Below are 26,237 nucleotides of genomic sequence, written 5' to 3'. Positions count from 1 at the left end.
TTCTGTTGTTTTCAATAAAAGCATAAGTTACAGAACTGTCGGCTCTGCGTTACTACACTTTTTAAACGTAAAAGTGCAGGTTAATTTGTTTTATTTTTACTTTATATTTTGTATTAATTATTTATATATAAATATTATGGGTTAAGTTTCCATTATTTATTATGGAGGAAATTTGCTTTGATATGAGTGCTTTGATATACAAGCAAAAAAAACACCCAAAACCAAATTATGCTCGCAATCCAAGGTTCCACTGTACTTAAGTATGACCATAAAAAAAAAAAACAATTATAGGGCAAATATTTTTATAAGTTTTTCAAAATATAATATGTGTAGTGTCCAGCCATCCATCTCAAAATCACTGTAGTCCAACCAGGGACCGTGGAGACCAACATTCACATGCACATTCAGACACTATGGGCAATTTGGGAACACCAATTAGCCTAACCTGCATGTCTTTGGACATCATCATGAGCAAAGAGAACATGCAAACTCCATGCACACAGACAACAGGTGAGAATCAAACCTGACCTGGCATGGAGGTGCAAGATGACAATGCTAACCACTTAACCACAATGCCACCATGCATAAAGAATATTATTAACATAAATGTTTTATGACCTTTTTATTTTGTTTATTGGTTATCAGACTCTTCCCAAATTAAAATAACCACAAATCACCATTTTTTGCTTAGCATTATTAAAGATGACAGTAGTTTTTTGTTTATGACATGTGGTTGTTTGACATACTCATTTGACATAATTTTAAAATCCATATATCACAGGCATTCATTTTGAATTATATTAAGTTGTATGTAGTAAAAAACAAAGAGAGAGTTTTGTATGTCCTTAAAACTCTGAGAGGCATTTTCTGCATGCGTGCCTGATGTGTAAAAGCTCCAGGGTTCCTTATTGGCTTGGCCTTATGTTTGCTCTTCTTGTATTATGACAGATATAGCAATGAGACATTTCAGCTGTTCAAACTTGACCCTCCTTCCATCCAGTATATTCTTTTGATATCCTTATTGAGCTTGGGGGTTAGTTGCACCATGCTTAAGGGTGGTTCTGAAGATGCAAATCTGACCCAACTGCTTGTCTGACCTTCTCAGCCAATACGGTTTCTTAGAAGATTAAGTATCAGTATAACATAGGGTCAAATAAGCAAAGACGTTTGCAGAACAGCAGTCCTTGACACTCTCCTCTTGCTGCATCTCTGAGGTAAGATTCCAAAGATGTTAAAATCTTTAGTTTAGATAAAGTCTATTCATTTAGTTTTCTTTAATTTGTCGAGTTTAGCTTATTTTAGTCTTGTAATGATAATTAATGAGGATTAATTATATTATTTTTAATGACATTATTGTCTTTATGATTTTACTATTATTAAGTTATTATAGTTAATATAGTAGTTTTATAAGATATTCAAATGTTTTAAACCTCAGGAATTAAGGGTCATCGTGTGACCTAATCTAAAATTAATAAATAAGAGTATCACTTTATCATTAAAACACTCTACATCCTTTGTAGACAATGCATATTTGCTGTGGGATTATAAGGCAATCACTATGGCTAATCACACTATTGTACTGGCAATGATCTGTTGGATATAATTTCAATGTCAGCATTGACAGTAGTGACAGCAAGGGCCAGATATCAAAATTATGTAAATAATACAAATAATAAATTACACAATTTTAAATCAATTTATTGTGAACTTCTCTCAGTCCTATTTTTAACTGAAAGAATCTATATTAAAGGAATTAGAAAAAAAAAAAACTGGTCACCTTTTCTTAATTAGTTACATAAACCAATTCAACCTATTGTTCTAATTTTAAATGTTCAATAATATGGCCCATAATATCATCTTTCATTTAATTTGATAAATGTTGTTAAAGGCTATGTCCTTAAATGTCAACAATGTTAATGGTGGAGGGGTTGATCGAGGATAAATGATCTCCTGATAATCTCCCAAAATTTCAGCAGCTGCATCAAGGCTCCAAGATACAGAACACAACCTAGAATGGCAGTAAAGCCCTTGTATGCAAGAATTCTCTGCATAATTACTTGATTGATTATAGTGTTAAAGAGCTGGAACTCTTCATAGTGTCTAAATACTTACTTATACTACAATTCTAAAAATGCCTAAAGTATTGTGAATGGGAACAGCAATATTATACTATTTAAAGTATTTATTTATAATTAGTCAGTTCATTATTTAATAGTCGCTTTACAACTATACAAACTTATTTTTTCTTTGTGGCAATAGCAGGGTATCATGAGGTAAATTCTAACCTCAAATTATGTACAATATCTCTAGGAACATATTACAGGAAGATATTGTTACATATAAGGAACTTTGTCTCTCCCTTAAGTCTTTAGGTGTAAAGTCTGTAAACATTATGTCTGACACAGAGGATGTGTAAGTATATTTTTGTACTTTTTTATATTTTATTATATTATATTTTTTTATATTTTTTTGCTTCATTCAATTGAAAAGGTGTTTAGATGATACTCAATGTTTATTTACTCATTTTGTTTCAGTGAGGTTGAGGGTGAGTTGATTTTTTTCTTCCTTTTTTCTTGTTCTTTTTTTTCTTCTCAGTAAAAGGAGTAGCATTGATATTTATATTAACAATATATTGGCTTTCTTGTTGTGATTTAAAATGTAGGCACACTGTTACAATTTTAGCTAACTAATAATCAAGCATTTTGAAAAATTATAAATATATCATAAAAGCAATCTGAATATCATACAATATCCTATCTACATTTTAAATATAAAATTAAGATTATGTTTAAGTTTTTAGATGTAATTTTTATATGGAATATTGTTCTGCTGATATTAGAACATTATATATCAACATTCATTGAAAAATATCAGGTCATTATCATCTATGGGGACAGCCTGTTCTGCTACACTAAAGGTCACAGATTATTTAAGTCCTCTGGGCTGTTATCATTAGTTATTTAATTCTTAATTACAATAAAATAATAATAAATTAGGCTGTGTTATATTTGGAAAAACACTGAGACTGCTGAGTAAATGATTATATATGAAGGCTAATTTTACTAAAGAAATATCAATTATATTGTTCATTTTGTGTGTTCATTTTACATTTTTTCATGAAAAATCAAGAGGTTGAAGAGGAAGGTAAAAAAAAAACTAAATAAGATATAGATTTTACATGACACTGATTTCCCCTCTAATATATAAAAGAAGCCTTACTTCAAATTGCACTGTATTTTTCTTTGTCTGGTATTCAGTCTTAGAAAATCAAATAACAATGGTTAAAACATTTTTACAAATAATGCTTGAAATAATGTATTTAACTAACCTTAACTAACTTTGTTTTGTGTGGCTATAAAAGAGAAGTTTAAATTTAATACTGGACCTAACTGAACAAGTGGTCTGTGGTGCCAATATAGAATCTGCAAACTAGCTAAATTTAGCACACTTATCTAGTCTCTATGGAAGCTTTCAAATGTAAGACCTTCAGCTGGCTGTTAACCTAACCTAAAATTAGAGCATAAAATCTTCAGCTGCTTAAATGTAATTATTTACCTACTAGGGACAAAACTAATGGTTATGTAAGACGCAAGGGTGTTTTTACTAAAAAATGTGCCTCTACAATCTTATCAAATGCTTAAATAAATCAGTCTGAAAGCTTATAAAGCTTATAAACTTATAAAGTTTACCAAATGATAGGACTTGGATCGAAATAATTAAAAAGGGATGAATGTACTACTACCCTAGTTTTGCTCTATGACATCATTGTATGTGCAGAAATATTAATTCTAGCATAGAATAGATCTATATAGAACATATATAGAAAATATCATAGAACACATTTTGTGTACAAAGGAATCTCATGATTGTTAATTTAAAAAACGTATTTATATTATAATTTTAGTAACGGACATTGTCCGGACAGGAGGAATTGTCCTCACATGTTTCCTAAAAACATAATATTTAGGGACATCATCCACAATAGTAAGTGGTTTGCAAGTAATGCGAACTCAAAAAAAGTAGGACATTTGGATAAGTCAGGCAGTTATTGAGAGCAGAAGGGGTCAGGATCACTGGTATCTAAGCTTAACAGGGACAGAGAAAGAGAGAGAAAGAGAAAGATATGCTCACTGTCACATAATAGATAAGACTAATGTATGTTTTGTGTAGACAAGCAGGGATTCCAGCAAGACTACTGTAGCTATGATACTATATAAGTGAGAGGATGCAAGGCAGTCAGCCACTTAATTTTCATTAATGGGTAAAGAGAGCACCCAAACACTTCAGTTCCAGTTTCAAACACTGCACAGATCTATGCCCATGATCTGCTCCTTTCTTTTCTGAATTTTTGCTTATAAAGGCTTATAAAAGAGAATCTAAAAAAAAAACTGTTGTGAACACTTAAATAATTTCATATAAAAAAAAATATAAATATAAATATTTAGAAATTTAGAAATAATTAGAAATATTTAGAAATTTATGAATCTGCACATGATCTGCGGTGCCGTAAAAGCAAAGATTCATAATTTATCATGTTGGCTGTGACAAACCCAATTCATCACTGTTTATACGCTGTATCCTTGCTGTTACCAAAGAAAAAATAAAGCAGCAGGCATTTGCAGAGATAGCATATGAAATCGTTTCGTTAATTATGAGTTGCATACCACATACAGTATGTGTTTAAAATTTTTTTTTTCATTTTTGTCCAAACGTATCTTTGATCTCCCTGTCCCTTAATGTTACTAAAACACCTCTCCTCCACGCACGTCTCTGCCTAAGATGCCATTTTCTCACTTTTGCTAATCAGTTCGGACATCTCCGGAGCTCTCCTAAGTATTGGTGTAGGTGAAGTGATTTCCTGTTTTAGGAATGTTGATAAATTGCTCTTACTACTTTATTTAAAAGTAGGATCAAAATTGCATCACTCTTAAAATTATATTGGGCGAATATATATAGTAGGTTGTGTCCCATTATAACCAGTGCTGTCTCAGTGCTTCTGTTTCGCCTAATGTGATTTGCCTGATAACTGCTTGTAATTTTTGTTTTAAAATTTTTGTTATTCCTAGTTAATTTTGCTATAGTATTAAATAAGAATCTACAATTATTTTTTATTACCCTTAATAAGTTTCAAGTTAAGGCTTTATTTGTCACATATACATGTACAGTAAAATTCTTTCTTCGCATATCCCAGCGTATCCTGGGTCAGAGCACAGGGTCAGTCATGATACAGCATCCCTGGAGCAGATAGGGTTAAGGGCCATGCTCAAGGGCCCAACAATGGCAACCTGGTGGAGCCGCCAACCTTTTGATCAGTAACTCAGTGTCTTAACCCTCTGAGCTACCACTGCCCCCCTAGGGGTCAGTATCACTGACATTGACCTGGTGACACTAAAAGCCTTTCTTTAGCTCAGGGCGCTCTTCTTTCATGCCGTTTGTAATTTAGATTGATACCCTTTATGTAGTGGTATTTTAGCTCCTGTTTTACAGTGCATTGTGATTGTTATATGATGGTGCTAGTTCTTTTTTCTTTTTTCTGAGTAGGTTTGAGAAGAAATATGCAAATTTAAAATATGCGAATTTCTCATATTTCAGATTATGCCTTGTGAGTCTGTTTTTAAATATAAATAAATAACAGATAAATAAATAATAATAACAGAATCCACAAAGGAGATTTGGTTGTGGGTATATGTTATGTTAGTATAAAGAACAACCAACACAATTAATTTGAGTCTAGGATTTTTTTGGGGAAACTTAATAAAATTACTCTGACAGTTTGCTTTTTACTAGGTAGATGAGGCTGATGTATTTAACTGAATCCGGGAGTAGCTTATTTTAATGCTACATTCTAATTTGATTTAATCCATGTTTTATTAAAAACCCGGAATTCAACTCCTGATCAGTCATACTTTCATTAACAATAACCACCTTAGATATAAGAGTTATATATCTAATATTTAACAGTTCTAGCTTCAGATCAGGTGTGCTAACTGCAATCAGTGTGATATTCACAGTTATGTTGACTGTGTGACTAAAACAAACTTTGTGAGAGTTTTTACATGTTTTGTTTAACTCTGGAAACTGTTTGAGTCTGGTTTGTCAGTTCTTTATCATCCATTTGTGCTCAAACTTACTCATTTAAATTTTTCTCCTATTTTCCCTGACTTTTTAATTAATCTTTTATAACTAACTATGCTGTTTTTCATTTAAATTGCTGTCACCGCATTCTTTCTCCTGATTGCTTTCACTGCATGTTGCATTAGAAGAGGTATTAGATGTAGAGGTAGCTCCAGAGGCTGAGCCCGAGCAAGAACCTGAGACAGAACCAGAGGTGCATGAGGAAGGTATGTGGCATAGATATTCATTCATCCTTTCCTACCTATTCTCACCTAAAACCTGAACTACAGTTTCCCAACAGGGCAGGTCAACCTAATACCCAATAGTTATCAAAATATCTAGATGATTTATTCACTACCACAAGTACCACCTCTTCATAAGTGCTCATGTAAAGTAAAATTTGATAAAGGACAGTGGCTGACAAATATAAGTGTCTTTGCTGCTGGCAATAATATGTGCTTTGCAGTGTGTTTCAGTGGGGTTAATAGCCTACATTTAATAAACAAAAACGTCTCGGGTTACTTTGCTGTAACCCTGTTCCCTGAAAAAGCGGGAACGAGATGCTGCGCGAAAGCGCTATGGGAAACGATTCCTCGTGACCGGTTGTGAAGCACGTGTGTGACAAACACGCCAAATATTTTGGCATCTATAACCTCAGGCAGGTGACGTCAACCGATGAGGTGCACCTGGAGGTTATAAATAGGCATGAACCGGAAACACCCTCAGGTCAATTTTGTCTGAAGGATGTCCAGTCACGCATGCAGTGCGGCATTGTAGCGCAGCATCTCGTTCCCGCTTTTTCAGGGAACAGGGTTACAGCAAAGTAACCCGAGACGTTCCCTTTCAAAAGCTACACTCGATGCTGCGCGAAAGCGCTATGGGAACGAGAATACCCACTCCGCCGCACTGCAAGTGTCTGGACCCCCAGGGTTGTGTCGTGTGCGCACAGTACCCCCAAGGAGTCCTAGACCCCGTAAGCATGGCATCAAACCATGACGCCTGACCGATGTCTTGCGGAAAGGCAGCCTGCCGCATGCCATCTTTGGAAGCCCCTCCTGCCGGAGCAATAGACAAAGGCAAGCTTCCTGGTCGAACGGCCCTGGTCACTAGAGGCGAAGTATGCCACGCGCCTCATAGGCTAGAGCACTAGCATCTTTAACCCAACTCGTCTAATGGCGGCGGCCCTTGGGCCGCGGCCCCACGACATATGAGACCCTGCTCTAATTTACGGCCCCGGCTTAATGCAGAGGTGCGCTGTAAATTGAAGAGCATGAGCTGGACACAGCGAATGAAGACTTACTGCTCCGGAACTAACGGCGGAGGACCGAAGGCTTCAACTGTGGGAGATAGTTGGGTAAAAATGCAGAACGGCTTTTTTTTTTTTTTTTTTTGCAGCAACTTCCAGCACTGTAACAGTTTGGCAGCGGACTGGGTCTACATGTTTTATGTCCTGGAATGTAAAAGATCCTGAAGGACAGAATTTGTCCTGTCCTCCTAGGCTAGGGCACTAGCATTTCCAACCCAACTCGTCTAATGGCGGCTGCCCTTCGGCCGCGCCCCCAAGACGTATGAAACCCTGCTCTAATTTACGGCCCTGGCTTAATGCAAAGGTGCGCTGTAAATTGAAGAGCATGAGCTGGACACAGCGACTGAAGTCTTAACTGCTCCGGAGCTAGCGGCGGAGGACAGAAGGCTTCGACTGTGGAAGATAGTTGGGCTGGAGTGTAAAAGGTCCCGAGGGACAGAATTTCTCCTGTACTCCTAGGCTAGAGCGCTAGCATCTTTAACCCAACTCGTCTAATGGCGGCTGCCCTCCGGCTGCGGCCCCAAGACATATGAAATCTGCTCTGATTTACGCCACTGGCTAGTGCGGTGGTGTACTGTAAATCCTAATGAGCATGAACTAGACGCAGTTAATGAAGTCTTACTGCCCCGTGGCTGTAACGGCGGAGAACAGAAGCTTCGAAGACAACTGCAGAAGATAGCTGGGTGAGGATGCAGAATAGCTCTAGCTAGCCAATGGCAAAGCCTAAGCACAATAAGAAGGCTGATGAGGCCCGTGAATAAGCCTGCAACTAAGGGGTGCTTTCCACCAGCCCCATCAGTCAATTTTCTTGCAGAAGCTCCAGCACTGAAGCAGTTCGGCAGTGGACTGGGTCTGCATGTTTTGCCATGTCCTAGTGTAGTTTTCCACGCTAGGACATGTTAACCTCCTGACTGCTGGAGGGAGTATTTCAGGGCCAGAAATAGAGTCATCGTTTCGGGGCAATTTATGTGCCACACGAGAAGATGACCTCTCCAGCTCCCTTGGGCTGGGCGGCCATCTAAGGTTGCGCTCCGGCCCCTAAGGGAAAAACGTCTGCCGTTAGCAACTCGCGACGACAGCACGGACCTAGAGTGGGACCCAGAGTCAAGGACGAGGGTCTGAACCACATAGAAAGGGTATGAAGCTCCCGGCGCGTAACCCTTGTTGCCTCTGGGGATTGGCCCTTAGATGAAATCCCCCGGCACTTAGCCACCACTGAAACCACTCTGGGAGCAGTAATGTTACCACCTGGCCTAGCTTATACTCTTTTGGAGTGCTGTATGGAATTTGGCGCACGCAGGAAACAGCTGTGCCGGCCTTGCGCTCGGATTCCGCATGACACTCAAGCTCATATCTCGTGCAGGAAGGAGAACGCTTTTGGGCGTTAGAACTCTGCCCTGAAGAGAAAGATAGGTGAGCTAGGGCGCGTGTTGGCGCCGGATGGCTTCGTCTGGGAGGGGAACATGCGCTATGGCCCCCTTTGCCAGCCAGCCTGTGATTTGAATTAACAGAGGTGCTCACTGTGGTTTCACGGAGGTGGAAACCCACGCCGTAGAAACACAATGGCTGAATCTTGTAGTCCAGGAGACATGCTTGGCAGTAGCTTTCACGCTGCCAGCTTCTCCAAAGGGGCGGTAGCTTTTTGCTCAGCTAGGCAGAGGAGTGGTGGTGATGGTGGTGGCTGTTAGGTGTTTGGTGTCCTGAAAACACGACAGGAGGAAACCGAGCACCTAACACTTTGTTGGAAACCGCTGTCTCCCGAAACACCAGTGGCGGCGGGAATTGAACACCGGTCTCCTGAGAGTGGTGGTCTTTTATAGTGCCTCGTGCTTAAAGAGACATAGCTGGCAGTAGGTTCCCCGCTGCCAGCCTCTCTAAAGGTGCACGAACTTTAACACCTCGGCTAGATGGGTGTGTCACTGGAGACCGCTGCTCTCCGAAACACCAATGGTGGCGGAGATTGAACCACGGCCTCCTAAGGATGCTGGTCCTCTTCATAGCTTCGTACCTAAAGAGACATAGCTGGCAGTAGGTTCCCCGCTGCCAGCCGCTCTAAAAGGTGCAGCTCTCAGTAGGTCAGTCTGGTCTGCCTGCAAAGCCATCGTGTGCAGGGCTGCACCAGGCTGACCTGCTGCCTGAAAAATCTTCTCCCACCAACGAAGATGTTAGTCTACACGCTTGGTAGGGAGTGTGGATTTTTCCCAAGAGGATGAGCTCCCAGGGGAGAGATAGCCCGTGAGCGTCTCTCTGATCTGGGACATCATCATAAAGGACCGCGCTTTCATCCATGACATTGGAACAAACCAAATGTCAATAGCACAAAAACACAGGATAAATATGGCTTATTCCATGAAAGAGTTAACTCATGGAGGTCGCCAGGAGGGGAGGGGCCATCACTGAGGCCCCTCCTCCTCCGGCCACCCGACAGACACCTGTCGGCTGACCGTGAGCGTTTGGGGGATTTATTTAATTTATTTATTTTTATTTTTACCGCGAATCGAGGTGTACGCGTCGGACCGCGCGTTACCACCTCTAACACAAACTAACACACCGGCTCATCACTAGAGGAGCGGTCTGGAGTGATAGTTTCCATCTCCGCGGGAGCGAGAGAGAAAGTTTTTCCCCCCTTCACCAGAAGCGCCGAAGCGCGCTGGAGAAGTGGAAGGTAAAAGACTCATAATCCGGCGAGAGAGCGAGAGAAAAGGAAAATCCTGTCTCGCGCACCTCGGCCAGACTGCACGCCAGAAATGCGCTGCGGGTCGCGGTTTCACTTTAAAACGGCGAACCCGAGCGCGCGGGACTTTAATAGGGAGAAAATCGCAATACTTACCTGCTCCCTGAAGCCCGAGATAGCGTGCTCCTCCCCCAAACACTCAGACAGAAACGCGAAGATCGCCCTCAGCGAGATATTCTTCTACACGAAGGGACGGACTCGTGTCTTACTCGGCCATCTTTCTGGTGAGTAGTAAGACACTTCTATTTTCGCTTTCTGTTCAAATGCTTGCACACACGCACACACACAACATGGATCCTGAAGAGAAAATGATCTGAGGGTGTTTCCGGTTCATGCCTATTTATAACCTCCAGGTGCACCTCATCGGTTGACGTCACCTGCCTGAGGTTATAGATGCCAAAATATTTGGCGTGTTTGACACACACGTGCTTCACAACCGGTCACGAGGAATCGTTTCCCATAGCGCTTTCGCGCAGCATCGAGTGTAGCTTTTGAAAGGGAACACTTTATTGGTAATATTCTTATTATAATAATAATAATAATAATAATAATAAAGCATATAATTGCTGAAACATTATTCAGGGGTACTCTACAATCAATCTGCAGAAAACAAAACAAACAAACCAACAAAAATCCACCAGTTATGGCTCTAAACCAATACATTATTTAAGCATTATATCAATAAGATTATAATCAAATACGTCTTCTTTTTTGCCGCTTTAGTACCTCTTCCACTATAGAAGAGGCATATAGCAAATAACTGACACCCTGGAAAACTAAAGAATGTTGCTCCTAATGGTGTAAGCAAAAAGCTTTTAATGGAAGAAAAACCTTTTGACTCATGAAATATGAATTCATATTTCACCAGTAACTTTAAAAGAATTTTGGTATTTGCGTAGTAGTTAGCACTGTGGCCTCATATCTTTAGGTTTAAGAGGTTGGTTGTTGCTTCATGGTTCTGTTTGGGTGGTGTGTGCATGTTCTCCCCATGCTTGGTGGGTTTGCTCCAGGTACAGTACTTCGACATTCTTGGAGGACTTTTCTTCCACATTTCAAAGACTAGCACAGTAGGCTAACTGCCATTTCCAAATTGCGGTAGTATGTGAGTAATTGTGTGAGTGTGTGTGCTTGTGTGCCCCGCAATGGATTGACACCTTACCCAGGGACTCTCCTGCTTAGTGGCTCGTGTCCCCTGATATAGGCTCCAGGCCTCACATGACCCTGTACAGGAGAAAATTATATAAAGAATGAGTGAGTGAGACTTCTGGTATAGTGGCTGTGGTCTTTTTTGTAGCAGTTTCATAATACAGAAATATGATAATAAATTGATGATGATATAAATAATTACATGGTAATAAAGTATGTCACTATAACAACACTTATTTTTTTTTTAATAATGCCAGTGGTGTTTTAATATATAAAAATCTCTTTATGACCTTTTTTTCTACATCAACACAGCAGTGTATGTGTAAAAAAAGAAGTACAGGTTTGTTTAAAATAGCACCATGTCTAGCTAATATTATTTGTTCTGCTTTTGCTTTCAATGTTTGCTGCATGCAGAGGCCTATGAAGAGGAAGGTATGTTGGTAATTTTCTTACAGTACATTTGTAAAGTAATTCTGTTTGTTGATGGAGTAAAGGAAAATGTCACCATTGTGTGAAAGGACATACAAGAATATTTGGAAAAAATATACAGTATATCTGTATAAGTCTTGTTAAACTTTTCACTTTTTTAATTTACAGGTGACACAGTCACTTTGGCAAATATATAGGGAAGGTGAAAAAGGGTGAAGGAATATTCAGTGCTCACATTTACATTTAGCCCTTTACATATGTCAGCCTTGCTTTCATTTTGCATGAAATCTGCCACAATATTGGAGAACACATTTATATTCTGAGCTTGAAATATTGCTCATTGCTGATTTTGAACTTTTATTTCAGGTCAGATGATTAAGGTTATTTAACAACTTCCAGGTTATTAGACACATGTTTAATGTTTTTTATTGTTTCATCCCCTAAATAGTGGATAACCAAACTGGTAGACCAGTGAAAATCATAATGCTTGAGTTTATAAAATTATACTCACACACAATTATACCAATCAAAAGCTAGAATCACAAGCTTTGTGTCTGTCAGTGCATTTGTGTATTACTGTAGCTGACATTTAAGATTGTTGTGTCTGCAGGGCTGTAGCAAATGTTTATTACCTTCTCTTAAAATTTATTACTTTTTATTTTCTCTCAATACCTCTTTTTTTTTTTTTGTTTGTAAAATTACAATTCCAAAATATTCCAAAATATTGATATTTTCCAACATTATCTTTATAACTTTACTCAACATTATCAGTTCCAACCAGTTGCCTTGGGGTTTAATGAAACATTTTATTTAATAATAAAATCTATTGTTACAGATTATTAGATAATTATAAACAAACTTTGCAAAATAATTTTATTTGAACCCTTTTCTTGTTTCATCTTCTTATATAGAGGAAAAGCCAAAATACAGGTAGGTAAATGTTACACTTTTTAGTACAATAACTTAATAAAGTGCTCTTCTAATAAATCAATGAAATATACCCTGCCCGGCCAAAAATAGTCAACACTTTTATATAACATAGCCAATAGGTAAAAGCCTTTTATTTGAATTACTGCAGTCATTAATATGTTTCAGCTGTCAACAAGTTATTTAACCCTAACTGATGCAGTAATTACCTCCTTATTTCCATGTCAGAAGACCTATCCTGTAGTTATGGCAAAGATATTACTCTGTTCAGAAGGGAATTCTTAGCTTGCATCAAGCAAAAAACAAAAAAGGAGATTGCTAAAGCTACTAAATTGAGATACAAAATGGTCAACCATCATCTTAAAGGAAGAAGTGTAATCAGAATTATTTTTGAATGATCGTAATTAAGAGATCTTAAACGTTAGGTGATAAAGAAAAAGGAGGTCCCCTATAAGGTCGGGCAGTGTACAGTATAATGTTTTTAAGTAGAAGCTCTCAAAACTAAAGCCGATCAAAAAGCCGTAAGTCATTCTCTTTTGTGTGTGTGTGATCTCTGTCCATTCAGACCCAGTGCACCAAAAATCCCAGAAGGAGATAAAGTAGATTTTGATGTAAGTCAATATCTATCTATCTATCTATCTATCTATCTATCTATCTATTGATCTATCAATCTATCTATCTCTCTCTCTCTTTCTCTCTCTCTCTCTCTCTCTCTATATATATATATATATATAGCTGGAATTACCAGTATGTTTGCTTTAAGACAAGTTTTCAACATATGTGTGGGTATGTGTGTATGGATGTGTGCAACAGGACATCCAGAAAAAACGTCAGAATAAGGATCTCATTGAGCTGCAGACACTCATCGATGCCCACTTTGAATGCAGGAAAAAGGAAGAGGAGGAGCTTATTGCTCTGAAAGAGAGAATTGTAAGTGTTAATTTACTGGTGTGCTTTGTATTATTGTCCTTTTGCATGACCCAATTTTGAAAAAGTTTTTACTGTCAGACAGATGGCCTTATATTTGCCCTTGCAATACTCTGGTGGTCATCATTGTCTTTTTGACTGCATTGTTCCTGCTAAAATGCTGTTTGTTTTTCCCCAAACATGGCGCTGGGCATTACGATCTAACAACTTGACTGGTCTCATTTGTCCAAAAGACATTGCTTCAGATGCCTTGTGTCATAATCTTTTTAGACAGAAGTAGCTTTTCTTGGCAACCCTACTAACCTAACTTGTTCAGTCTTTGTCTAAATGTGCTGTTATGGACTTTAATATTTAACATGTTCAGTAGAGTCTGTGATGTAACTCTTGTGTTTGTTTGCATTTCTCTGAGCAATGTATGGTCTAGCCTTGGGGTGAATGTGCTGGGATGTCCCCTCCTGGGAAGATTGGCCAAAGTTTTGACTGTTTAAATTTTTCTTACTGTCAAACTTTGAACTTTAAATTGTTTGGAAATTGTTTTACAACCCTTTTCAAATTGATGCAACAACAATTGCTTCTCAAAGACCATTGCTTACAGCTTCCACTTTTAAACCTGTGTTAACATACACCTGAATGCTCCAAACCAGTGGTTCTCAAACATTTTCTGTCATTCCCCACTTGAGAGGGTGGGCGAATTTTCAAGCCCCACTTGTCAACAAAATGATAACGAAAACGGCCAAGTGTACTATTTATTGAAATATCAATTTCTAAACCGATAAGATCAAATAACACCAAGTTCAAAACTAAAATACACGTGCAATTGTTATAACAGGCTTACTTCGTCACTTATCTAGAGCTTTCTTTCAAAAAAAGATGTTGTCGATAAGTGTCTTCCTACTTTGTCTCATGCTGTCTGCTGCCAGCGGTTTAAGACACAAAACACACAGAGGTCTCTCCTCTGCCCTTACCATCCCCACCATGAATTCAAGCGCAACATAGGCTTCATCATGTTTTCCTTTCGGCTGGATCTTTGGTTGATTGGGCTGATAGTGCTGAATCACCTGCTTATTTGTGGTCCATGTAACAAATGTATCCATTGATGTTATTATGCTCACTACATACAGTACGCTACTGTGTTATTGTCTAAAATGCCCCCGACCTAGGCCACGGATTGCCCACCTAAATTCATAGGTTTATGGTTTACAAATTACAAATTATAACAAATGAATTTAATTATAAAGTAAGCAATATAAAAAAAAAGGTTGTATAGGGGGCAAAATATATAAATTATATATTTTTTCATATACCACATGTATATTTTTATATTGCTTATTTTATAATAAAAATAATTTCCTGTAATTTTTCACCACAAACAATATTTAGTGTAATTTGTGATAAATAATTTGTTATTTGTACATTGACAAACCCCTGCAAAATAAATGTGCCATAAAATAATCATTTTGGGGGATTTGTATTAATCGTCTCGAAGTGTGTCACGTGCCTAGGGTTAATTATAATAGTAATAATATATTTGATTATAATAAACCTTTGAATGTATGTCCTAATATAATATTTGATAGATATTACGTGTGTATGTGTTGGGGGTGGGTTTGGGCAATCCGTGGCAGGGGGGCACTTTAGTGCATAACACCTGTTTGTGACGGCGGTAAAGTTAGTTTGATATTCGCATCTCCGAATTCAATAGCTGCGTAAATAAACCTGCAAAAAAGATACCCACATATATTTCCTCTCTTCATTGTCTTTAAGCTACATTCGCCTTAAATTATACATGTTTAAAAGCATAAACACCATTATTCTCTACGGCGCAACAAGTGATTTAGGGATCATCGCTAAATGCCGCACACCAACAAAAAGCGTAGAATGATATTGATCTTCCCTTTTGTTCAGCGCCTGAAGGATTAAAAAGCAACTTTGTTGCCGCACTAGAAACTAGAAATGCCAGACTAGTACTGCCTGATAAAATATTAATGTTTAACAAAAACACAGAAACATCAGCATACACATTGAAATAAATGAAATGACATATATAATACCGAATGTTTCCTTATATATTGTTCCTCTGCAATCAACATGCCGACGTTAAACCGTTATTGTTGCACTATGGTTCCACTTTTTCTCTGATGTTATTTTAATTTACTTGTATTAATAATCCATTTCTTTGTGTGTCATTATTTAGTTTCGAGTGTCCGATAAAGAAAATAAAGATAAAAAAAATCAATAAAGAAAAGCATGAATTAGAATAGGTACTTTCCTATTATTTTCCACTAATTCCCTCCCGTTCATTGCGCCCCACCTGTCATATCTCTATTCCCCACTAGTGGGGCGCGCCCCACACTTTGAGAACCACTGCTCCAAACCAACAAACAGGCATATCTGCTGTTGATCAATTTAATATATAAACTCTGATATATCTATTCTGAACAGTGGACTTTGAAATATGTCTCATGCTTAAACTACAAGAAGCATATCTGAGGTGCTGTAAATCGGCAATTTCTAAGGCTGGTCTTAAATGTATCCTATTCAGACGTGTAAAAGTGCAGTTCATCATAGAATTAGGTGGTTTTGGCGACAGCACTTAGGCATACATTTAATATTCTTAAAATTTTTCCGATTGACTAACCTTCATTTATTAACGTTACTATGGTCTTTCGTTTATCTTAACTGAACTCAATTTTTCTTGCCATAATCTGGATTTATACTAACTAAGAATTAAGGAGGCAAGAAATTATGATTTGGATGTCCTCAGTATTAATGTGCAATGTTGAAAATAATTAAAATAAAGAAAAAAAACTGAAATAAGACAACTATTGTATTAGTCTGTATGTGTGCATGTTTGTGTGCATGTAGGAGAAACGTAGGGCTGAGAGATCAGACCAGCAGAGGATCCGTGCTGAACAGGACAAAGAGCGTCAGTCAAGACGTGAGGTGGGTTACATCTTGTAGATTCCTGCACATCAATAAAAATATGTTAAATTTTTTTATTTAAATAAGGCAAATGTTATATTTTCTTAAAAATCAATAAATATACATATGTGTGACAGGAGGAAAGGCTGAGGAGGGAGGAGGCAGATGCAAAGAAGAAGGCAGAGGATGATGCCAAGAAGAAATCTGTTCTGACAAGCATGGGCTCCAACTACAGTAGCTACCTGCAGAAGGTATCACTGCCCTACAAAATGTACATATCTAAAGGGGAATACTAAATGATAGACTTGGTGCACATTAATAATTTAGCTAATTGAGTGTTTCTTAATGGAAAGCAATAATTATTATACTTTTATATAAGGTAACATGAGTCAAAGGAGTCCTCAAAATGTCAAAGTATGTTCATATTGCAGCTTTAAGATACTTGTGTTATTTTAAACAGCCAACAGATGATTTGATGTGAAGTGACTTTAGTGCCATCTTGTTGTTTACAGAGTCTAAAATAAAAATGGCTATCAGAGAAGGTCAAAGCTGGACAAAGCTGAGTGGAACTGAGCAATGAGCTAGGGGAGGGTCTATGCAAATTTTCCCTACTTTTCATAATTCCTAATGCATTTTTTGTATGTCATAATTAAACTTTACAAACTGCTGTAAAGTTTAATTATGACATACAGAAATGCTTTTTCTCACATGTTTTATATGAACACATATATATTTGCATAAACATATTAAAATCCCCTATCATGTCTAACAAAATGAACTTTTATAATAGGTCTTTTTTTAATGAACATTATGTTTGAGCATAAATAGGGTACTTATATAGCGTACTGTAAGTACTGTGGATACATCAAAATATACTGTATTTTGCCTATTTTATTTTAAATTAGCTTCTGATGACATATGGCTGATATTCCACCTATTTAAAACCTACTTCAAATCCTGGCTAGTCATCATCATAAGTCCTAATCAGTGAAAAATAAACATTATTCTCTGAGATGATAAAATGTAATTCAGTGCACACCTAATGACTTTGATTTATTTGTACTCAGTTCACAAAATTACCATTTTTTGATACAGGCTGACCAAAAGAAGGGAAAGAAACAGACAGAGAGAGAGAAAAAAAGAAAGATCTTGGCTGAAAGACGCAAGCCCCTAAACATTGATCATCTGAATGAAGACAAGCTGAGGTCTGTCCGCATGCTTTTTTTTTTCATTCTTTTAAATAAAGTGTAAACTATTATACTGTATATAATAATAATAATAATAATAATAATAATAATAATAATAATGATGTTCAGTTACATAAAACATAATTGTGTGTGTAGGGATAAGGCCAAGGAGCTGTGGGACTGGATGTACAATCTTGAATCTGAAAAATTTGACCACATTGAGAAGCTAAAGAGACAAAAATATGAGGTGAGAATTGTGTAATAATTATTTTCTGTATCAGACCAAAAGGTAATTAAACATTTCAGTATAGTAATAAAGTACATAAAGGTTATTTTGCAGATGCTAATAGTGATATACATTTATCAGATGCATTAAATATGAAGAAGTACAGTAAGCGCCAAAATATACAGTATTGAAATTTGCGGATCTCGCATTTATGTTTGTTGACAGAGCATAGCTTCAGACACACATGCTCCTATTAGTGAATAGAAAGTTTTGTTGTGCATAACTCAACAAAGGAAAAAATACTCATAGTTATGTATTATTTCCATTATACAGAAGCGCGAAAAAGGGGACTGATATGAACACTGTCTACAGCGAGGCGGTGCACACACACTTCAAACATTATGATATCGTGGTAATTCATCACGTTTATAGTGTATTAGTTTTTTTCAGAAAACTCACAGATGACAATAAGGTAATATTGTTCGTCTTTTCGTTTCAGTACTGTATATTTTGGCGGATAAAGTATTTTGTAGAGGTGCCATTACTGTAGCCCATATGTGGATATCATTCTGGACAGTGGACAATTTCCAGCACTAATACCCCTGTTCCACTGAGCTGAATTTGCTACTGAATATACATCAATGCAAATTTGTTACAAGCTTGGTATAGGACAGTAACAGCTTCTTACAGCCTCTTTTGGGCTTAGTGTAAATTTTGACGTTTTTGTTAGTGTTGGGAGGAAAATTGGAGCATGATCAAAAATTATTATTATCAATTTTTTAGTGCTGTTATCAAGTTGCTATCGATTTTTATGTGCATTTGTTATCAGTTTTAATCACGTCCTTACCTATTTTGCAGCATTCAGCAGCCAAAAATCCTCATTAAATGTACAGTGGAATTGCGAGTAACATGGTTTTAGAATAAATTTTTTTAATAAATTTTGACTTGAAAAACAAGTCTTGGTTTACGAGGATCATGTATCACTCATGTGCTTCTTGTTTTGACGCCGAGCGTCACATAATCACAACAGAGCCAATGGTTTTTCTTTCTCTTGCGCTGCAGAATTGTGGGTAATAATTTTAGTGCGCGTCTCTTACTGGTATAATCAACATCCGTGCGCGCGTGTAGTGTTTACTTTACGTGTGTGCGCATCTTTTATTTTGTGTTTGTGTCTGTTGTTGTGTGTTATAATAATAACACATGCGCACGTGTAAAGCAAAAGAAAGTCTCATTAGAGAGGTTAAAGATCAATTTTCTCTCTTTCTTTGTATCAGCTTGCACGTGCCCCTTTACGCACGCACGCACGCACGCACCAACACACACACACACACACACACACACACTCTCTCTCTAGTTTTACTTTATATTTTGTATTAATGTTTTTCTTGTATTTTTTTCTGGGGGGGGGGAGGGGCAGGTGGAAAAAATAATTTGAGTTTCCATTATTTCTTATGGGAAAACACGCTTTGGTTTATGACTGTTTTAAAATACGAAATATTGGCATGTCTTTCCCTCATTGTATTATATTATCTCACTGCCTTCATACACTCTTTAATGTGTAACTTTTCTGCAGTCATGAAATGCTTTTATTGTTATAGGTTGTTGATCTGTACAACACAATTATAAGTGTTCTAATTATTATGCCTTCTTTTGCGACACAACTGTAAATGTGTGTTTATTAAAACTGGATTATAAGAATATTATTTCTCTTCACTTGTGGAGAACAAATGGGCGGAGCCTCGTGCGCATGCACTCCTGCCACAGTATACCTGTATATGTAAAAGAGTGCAGACAGGACATATCCCCTATTCCTCCAGTGCCTATAGGTCGATATGAGAAGGTTATGATATTGTCAACACCTCGGTAAAAGTTTTTAATAGTCAATAGCATCATGTCAGTAGTGACAGGATGGTTTTATTATCAATTATGTCTCTAACACTTTGTTATTGCCTTAAGTCAAAATGTGCTGTAGAGTCATTTTTATGTCCTTTTGAATTAGTTTTAATCCTGAAGTGGGATTGCTATGCTTGAAAAAGTAAAAGAATAGGTACCGAAATCGGGAGATGTCGGGAGGGGTCAAATTCGGCACAGTGGAACTTTAGTTAATGTGTAAATAAACATTTCAATTGAAAAACATAAAGAAAAGTTTAAGTCAGATTCCGGAATCTGTTTGTTGGAAGCTTGCATTTGGCAATTAGATATTTATTATGTTACAGAGTGCATGTTTTATGTAATAATACTAATCACACACGTTCACCTACTTTTAATTCATGTTTTCGTTTAATAGGGCCTAAACAACAATTATGTTGTCCATATCAACTTATTTTGTATTATTAAACAACCAAACAAGAAACCCCTGGGGTGGTGGAATAAAAACTCCTACAGAACATTGTTACTTTAAATAATTACTAAAGATGTTTTTAAATGTTGGTGACCCAGTGATAGGCTTTTTATCAGCCACTTAGATTGCTGGGCACCCTTAGTACCAGTTCCATGCCCAGATTTACAAAGAAGGAGGAGCAGGTTTACATCAAGAAGAGCATTTGTTGTAAAAACCTATGGCAGTTTAAGTGAAAAAATGGTTTATTTTAAGTTTAGTTAAATTGTAATAGTTAAAAGTACTTGTTTGTATTGAAATAATTTGTGAGTAAACTATACTTTAATTTTCCCAGGTCTTTTACAGTTAATAGCATGTTAGTTAGTAACTACATTTGTAGTGTAATGGAGACAGCATTTGAAGGTAGCTTTGTCAAAGCCTTAATGGTATGAAATTGGTAAGGTTAATACAGTGTAAAAAGATGAAAGTGATAGTATACATTTATCAGTGTACAAATGGTAAGGTGAATGTGTCAGTGTAAAGAGGTAGGTATGTAAAGCTGTGATAGAATGAAGAAGATATATTATGACAGTGAGGCTTGGCAGCACGGGCGTTTATAAGATTTTGTAAATGGTGGGGGAAATTAGATTTAATTAGAAATACATTATAGCTTAGAAAAAATTTGGCTTAATTTTTTGAGCCAAGCCTTGTGCCTTAATATTGCATTGCACAAGAACCTGTGCATATAATTTAGTATTTTGCATGGATTGGTCAAAGAATTCTGTTATACAGTACTAAAGAAAAAATAAATTGAATAGATACTAATTATACATTAAAAATGCTTTATTCAAATAAAAAATATTGACTGTGTGTTTGTTTGAGGCAGTGGCCTCTAAAGCAACTGTGTGTTTTGCAGAAGCAATTATAATATTCTGGCAGCTTTAAATGTTTTCATTTGGTTTTCAGGTCATTTCACTTCGTAACCGTATTGATGAGCTGCAGAAGCAGTAAGTGGATCACCCACATAAGTACTTTACACATTGTTATTTACTGTGCCTTTAACCTCTTAAATGGAGATTACAGTATATATACTAATTGGCCACTTTAATAGGGACACCTATTAAAGGGACACCCCTCTTATTTATATAATTATGTTTAAGTGTACCAGTAAGTTTAAATGAACTGTATGTTCTCTGTGACATGTTGACATCAGATCATGCTTGTCGACATCACGTTGGGTTATTTGGAAAACTTCGAAACTAATTAAAAATATACAGTAGAACTTTGGATTGCGAGTGCCTTGGTCTGCAAGTGTTTTGCGAAACGAGACATTTTTTAGAATAAATTTTAACTTAATAAACAAGCAAGGTCTTGATATACATCTCTCAGGATTCTTTTTTAAAGTAAAGTGCAGGTTGTTGTTTGTTTGTTTTACTTTACATTTTGTATTAATTATTTTTATATTATTTTTTTGTGGTTGTGGAAAGATGATCTGAGTTTCCATTATTTCTTAAGGGGTAATTTGCTTTGATGTCCGTGTGCTTTAATATACAAGAACACTTCCCTAACAAATTATGCTAACAATCCAAGGTTTAACTGTATAGTATTTATACAGAATGATCCTAGAAAATAAAAAAAAATAAAAAAAAGGAAAAAAAAATGCTGAGAAGCAGTTCTGATAAAGGAAAAGCTTAGTTGATGAGGAAGGTAAGAAGACAAAAGAAATAAAGGGTCAATTAATCCCAACAGAGAGAACTGTGAAAACTTAAACTAAACTCTGACTTAAAAGCCTGACTCCTGCTGTTTAATAATTTCTGGATGATACTAGCAGATGGTACTAATTTTAACACACTACCTATCACAGTTATCAACAAAAAATACAGAAAAAATATTTCAATTTAATTCTAATGATACAATCCTTTCTTAAAGTAAAAACTAATCGCTGTCATATGACATGGAGCCTTGCCATGGGACTTGGTGCTGCCTAAAGTGCCTAGGATAGAATACGGAAGTCACAAATACTAAAAAATGCTGGCAACCTATGGTTTATTAAAGGTCACCCCTACAGACTCAGCTAAGCCACAATCTTGCTGGATAAATATTTAACGCTTGTCATGTTTCAGGAGTTCTTAGACATCCATGACCTACCCTTAATAGTGCAGTAATAAGAAAAGCATTCTAACACACAACTGAGGCAATGGCCTACAATGACACCAGACCATATTGGGTTAGTACAAAAACCTGAAACAAAAACTACTGTGAGCACAGGCTCATTAAAACTTGTCAGGTAAACATTGGATAATATAACCAGAATAAATTAGACAAAAGTAAAATAAAAGCTTTTTTCCCCTTGCATTCTTACTTTTCTAAATGGTAGTTGTACAAGACAATTAATAAAAATGCCATTGTATCATAACCCCTTTCTCTCTGTATTCATTTATCATTACAGCTCCAAGAAGGGTGCTGCTGCTCGTCGCAGAAAGTAGACTGTTCATGTAGAAACTTTACCATTCGAAGCAATGGCCTAACTACTCAGCTTCCTCTAACCATTCACATTGTCTTCAGACATCTGAATTTCGACTGATCCTCAAAGATGAGATACCATGTGATTTTACTCTAGGTCAATTTTTCTGAAACCATTGTATGGTTTGCATTCTATTCTGTATAAATAAAGTTTTAGATCCCAAACTTTCCAGCTTTGTGTTATGGTCTCGTTGGCTATCTTTTTTTGTTTTTTAATAAAAACTAAATTGTTGTATTTGATAGGGTAAAAGCTAATGAAATATCTTGATTACAAAATGAAAACATTTAAAATTTTGGGAAAATTAAATTTGAAGCCATGCATTTTATTAATAAGGATGACGCCATAACTATACCCAAACAGCATTTGGAATGTTTTACTCACGTTAAGATAATTAATATGATAATAAATAATTTCCTTATCAAAAGCATAAACTTATATTATCTACATTAGATCTCATACCAACATGTTTTTTTACACATATAATGTCATGTATTGAAGGTTGCAGGCATGCCGTAAGTGGGGATGTTAAAAATTCATAAGGAATGTAGAACATAAGAGGAAATCAGGTAATAAATAAAATAACAAACAGATCACATGCAAGACAAAGACTGTGGAAAACACTGGGGAACCACTCTCAAACCCAGCTGGTAGAAACAGTAGTACATCTTTGCCAGAGAAACCTGATGAACTAGTTGGAGAGAATGCAGTGTAGGCCATGTCCACACATAGCTGAGAACTCTGATTTTTTTTTTGCTTTTTCGCCTTTCATTCACATGCACATCAAAACAGAGCCTTTTGCTTATAATATCACCTTGGGGACCAGTGTCACCTTGAATTGAAGCCATTGTATATGCGCCAGTCTCCTTAAATTGAGCTCTTGTTTATAAGAACATTTTGTTTGTTAACTGCACTTTTTACATGTGTGCTCATACATACTCAGTCACTCACAATACATTAACGAACAGAGATGTCTAAATGCTGCTACATACAAAACTTTGAAAATATGGACTCTGCAGGCAGCGATCATGGTTTTGGATGTCCTGGTTGGACTTCTACATGGTGGGAGAACTTAAAAAATAAAATGGTCATTGGTGCAAAGGAATGACGAGAAAAGTTTTGCATGACAAGGGCACTGATGTCTCTAAGTAACTGTATTAATGTTTTTTTTTTTTTTTTTTTTTTTTTTTTACAGCAGATGTAACAGAATACACACCTTCCAAAAAGTTAAACTTTTGTCTTATCAGTCCATAGAATATTTGCCCAAAAGTCTTGGGCATATTCAAGACAAGCCTTTGTGATCTTTTTGGTCAGCAGTGGCTTTCGCTTAGGAACTCTACTATAGATACGATTTGTGCCTAGTCTCTTTCTTAATGTTGAATCATGAGTTAAGGTTGAAACCTTAACTGAGGCAAGTGAGATCTACAGTCCTTTAGATTGTTCTGGGTTTTTTATGAGCTCCTGAAGGAGTTGTCTTTGTGATCTTAGAGTAATTATGGTAGGCCAGCCACTCCGGTATGTATCCAAATCAGCACCTACTGTAGGTATCATCATAATATTTTATTGATTAGTGACTGGTGAACCTGTTCAGACTGGCAGCCCGAATTCTAACACACTGTCAATATATTATGTTGCATTAGCATGATGATATTTCATCATATACTCTCACTCACTTACCCATCTTCTATACCGCTTTATCCTGTATGCAGAGTTGTGGGGACCCAGAGCCTATTCCAGGGGGCTTAGGGTCCCCTAAGGGGTCCCCCGGACAGGGAGCCAATCCATTGCAGGGCATACAGACACTCACACAATACGGGCAATTTGGGATGCCAATTAGCCTAACCTGCATATCTATGGACTGTGGGAGGAAAGTAGAGTACCCGGAGGAAACCCACCAAGCACGGGGAGAACATGCAAACTTCATGCACACAGAGAAAGGAATCCAGCATGGCCGGGAATCGACCCGGACCCTGGAGGCATGACAATGATCCCAAACACATTGCCCAGGCAGTGAAGGAGTGGCTTTGTAAGAAGCATTTTAAGGTCCTGGAGTGGCCTAGTCAGTCTTCAGATCACAACCACATAGAAAATCTTTTAGGCATCAAACTTAACACAAAACATCAACAGGAATGAGCCAAAATACCAGCAACAGTGTGTAAAAACCTTGTGAAGACTTACAAAAACTTTTAACCTCTGTCATTGCCAACAAAGGGTATATACAGTGGAACCTTGGATTACGAGTAATGCTGTTTACGAGTGTTCCGCAAGACGAGCAAAGATTTTGAATTAATTTTGACTTAAAAAGCATTGTCTTGCGCTTCTTGTTTTGACCCAGAGTGTCACGTGATCACAACTGAGCCAAAAGTTTTTTCTCTCTCTTGCGCTGCAGAATCGTCTCCCCGCTAGGTCTTAGTGCTCGTCTCTTACTGGTATAATCAACATCTGTGCCTGCTTGTACTGTTTACTATAACAGTGTGAGCCTGTGTATTAGTGAAAAACATATTTTATTTTGTGTTCGGAAGCACGTGTGTACAGCACGTGTACTGTTTCTTATAACACACGTGTGTGGGCAAATAAAGCAAAAGAAATTCTCAATACAGAGGTTAAAAATCTATTTTCTTCCTCATCGTGTGTGTGTGTGTGTGCGCGCAAGCGAAATTTGACACTGTGCTAGCTATGTGTGTGTGTGTGAACCCCCTTCACAAAAACACACGTGCACAGAAATTAAGGCAAGAGACACACTCTGCTCTCCGAAGAAACTTTGTCGCAAATCTTTTAAGAGGTAAGGTGATGGTTCATTTGTTTTTTTGTTTTACTTTACAGCAGTGATTCTGTTAGTTTGTGCTCACACGAGTGTCATTAGCGATGTTTATTGCTAATTTTCAGATAAAGCAGTGTAGCGGGAGTGAGACGTTGATTTATGACCGCTGTTTACAGAAGTGTAGTCCAGTGCGGGAGATGCATTGTGGGTAATGTAGTTTGGTGTTTGTGTGAACGCGAATGCGAGATGTAAGCTAGGATATAGAGCCTGAGTTTTGTCCTTCAGTAGTTTTTTTTTGTTGAATTTAAGTGCAGGATCCACCCGAAAGTTTGTACTATAACCTGACAATGCAGAAAATAAAAGAACAGGCATCGACCAGGTTTGTCCATCTCATCATTACACGAGCAGAAATTAACGGGCTGTTACGCTGTCGCGAGCAACTTTAAAAAAAAGCGGAGAAGCTTTAATAATTTAGAAGAGAACAACAGTCTTTCCGTTATTGTGTGTGTGTGTGTGTGTGTGTGTGTGTTTAAACGAGAGGAGAAAGTTTTAATGTGTAAGATGAGAAGGGGAAGACAGGAGGGGCTGAAAGCTCCTCTCTCTTTCTCACACACACACACACACACACACGCACACACACACACACACACACACACACACACAGCGCCTGTGTGCACAAAAGGAAACATTTATCTGCCGCGATCTATTTTTGACTTTTTT

The 26,237-nt window shown here is 37.1% G+C and overlaps 1 protein-coding gene and 1 long non-coding RNA gene across 2 annotated transcripts; both read left to right on the top strand.

The window, feature by feature from the left end:
* The first annotated feature begins 1,068 nt into the window (after positions 1-1,068).
* LOC128518463 (uncharacterized) lies at positions 1,069-2,628 on the top strand. Its single transcript, XR_008357730.1, has 3 exons — positions 1,069-1,214; positions 2,311-2,412; positions 2,535-2,628. It is a non-coding gene; the product is annotated as an uncharacterized LOC128518463 (long non-coding RNA).
* A 473-nt stretch (positions 2,629-3,101) lies between these two features.
* Positions 3,102-22,930, top strand: tnnt3b (troponin T type 3b (skeletal, fast)). Its single transcript, XM_053491579.1, has 12 exons — positions 3,102-3,144; positions 6,261-6,341; positions 11,715-11,732; positions 12,641-12,659; positions 13,222-13,267; positions 13,470-13,586; positions 16,449-16,526; positions 16,643-16,756; positions 17,601-17,710; positions 17,849-17,939; positions 21,202-21,242; positions 22,685-22,930. Exons 1-12 carry the CDS (start codon positions 3,117-3,119, stop codon positions 22,719-22,721), a joined length of 780 nt encoding a protein of 259 aa, XP_053347554.1. The 5' UTR covers positions 3,102-3,116; the 3' UTR covers positions 22,722-22,930.
* Positions 22,931-26,237: the final 3,307 nt, after the last annotated feature.

Source organism: Clarias gariepinus, chromosome 3 (assembly GCF_024256425.1).
Source record: "Clarias gariepinus isolate MV-2021 ecotype Netherlands chromosome 3, CGAR_prim_01v2, whole genome shotgun sequence".
Taxonomy (NCBI): Eukaryota; Metazoa; Chordata; class Actinopteri; order Siluriformes; family Clariidae; genus Clarias; species Clarias gariepinus.
This window is presented reverse-complemented; position numbering and strand designations above follow the sequence as displayed.

Coding starts and splice junctions, on each gene's coding strand:
- tnnt3b (XM_053491579.1), top strand. CDS start 3,117: ATGAAAAATCAAGAGGTTGAAGAGGAAG. Junction 3,145..6,260: donor TCAAGAGGTTGAAGAGGAAG/GTAAAAAAAAAA, acceptor ATGTTGCATTAG/AAGAGGTATTAGATGTAGAG. Junction 16,527..16,642: donor AGCGTCAGTCAAGACGTGAG/GTGGGTTACATC, acceptor TATGTGTGACAG/GAGGAAAGGCTGAGGAGGGA.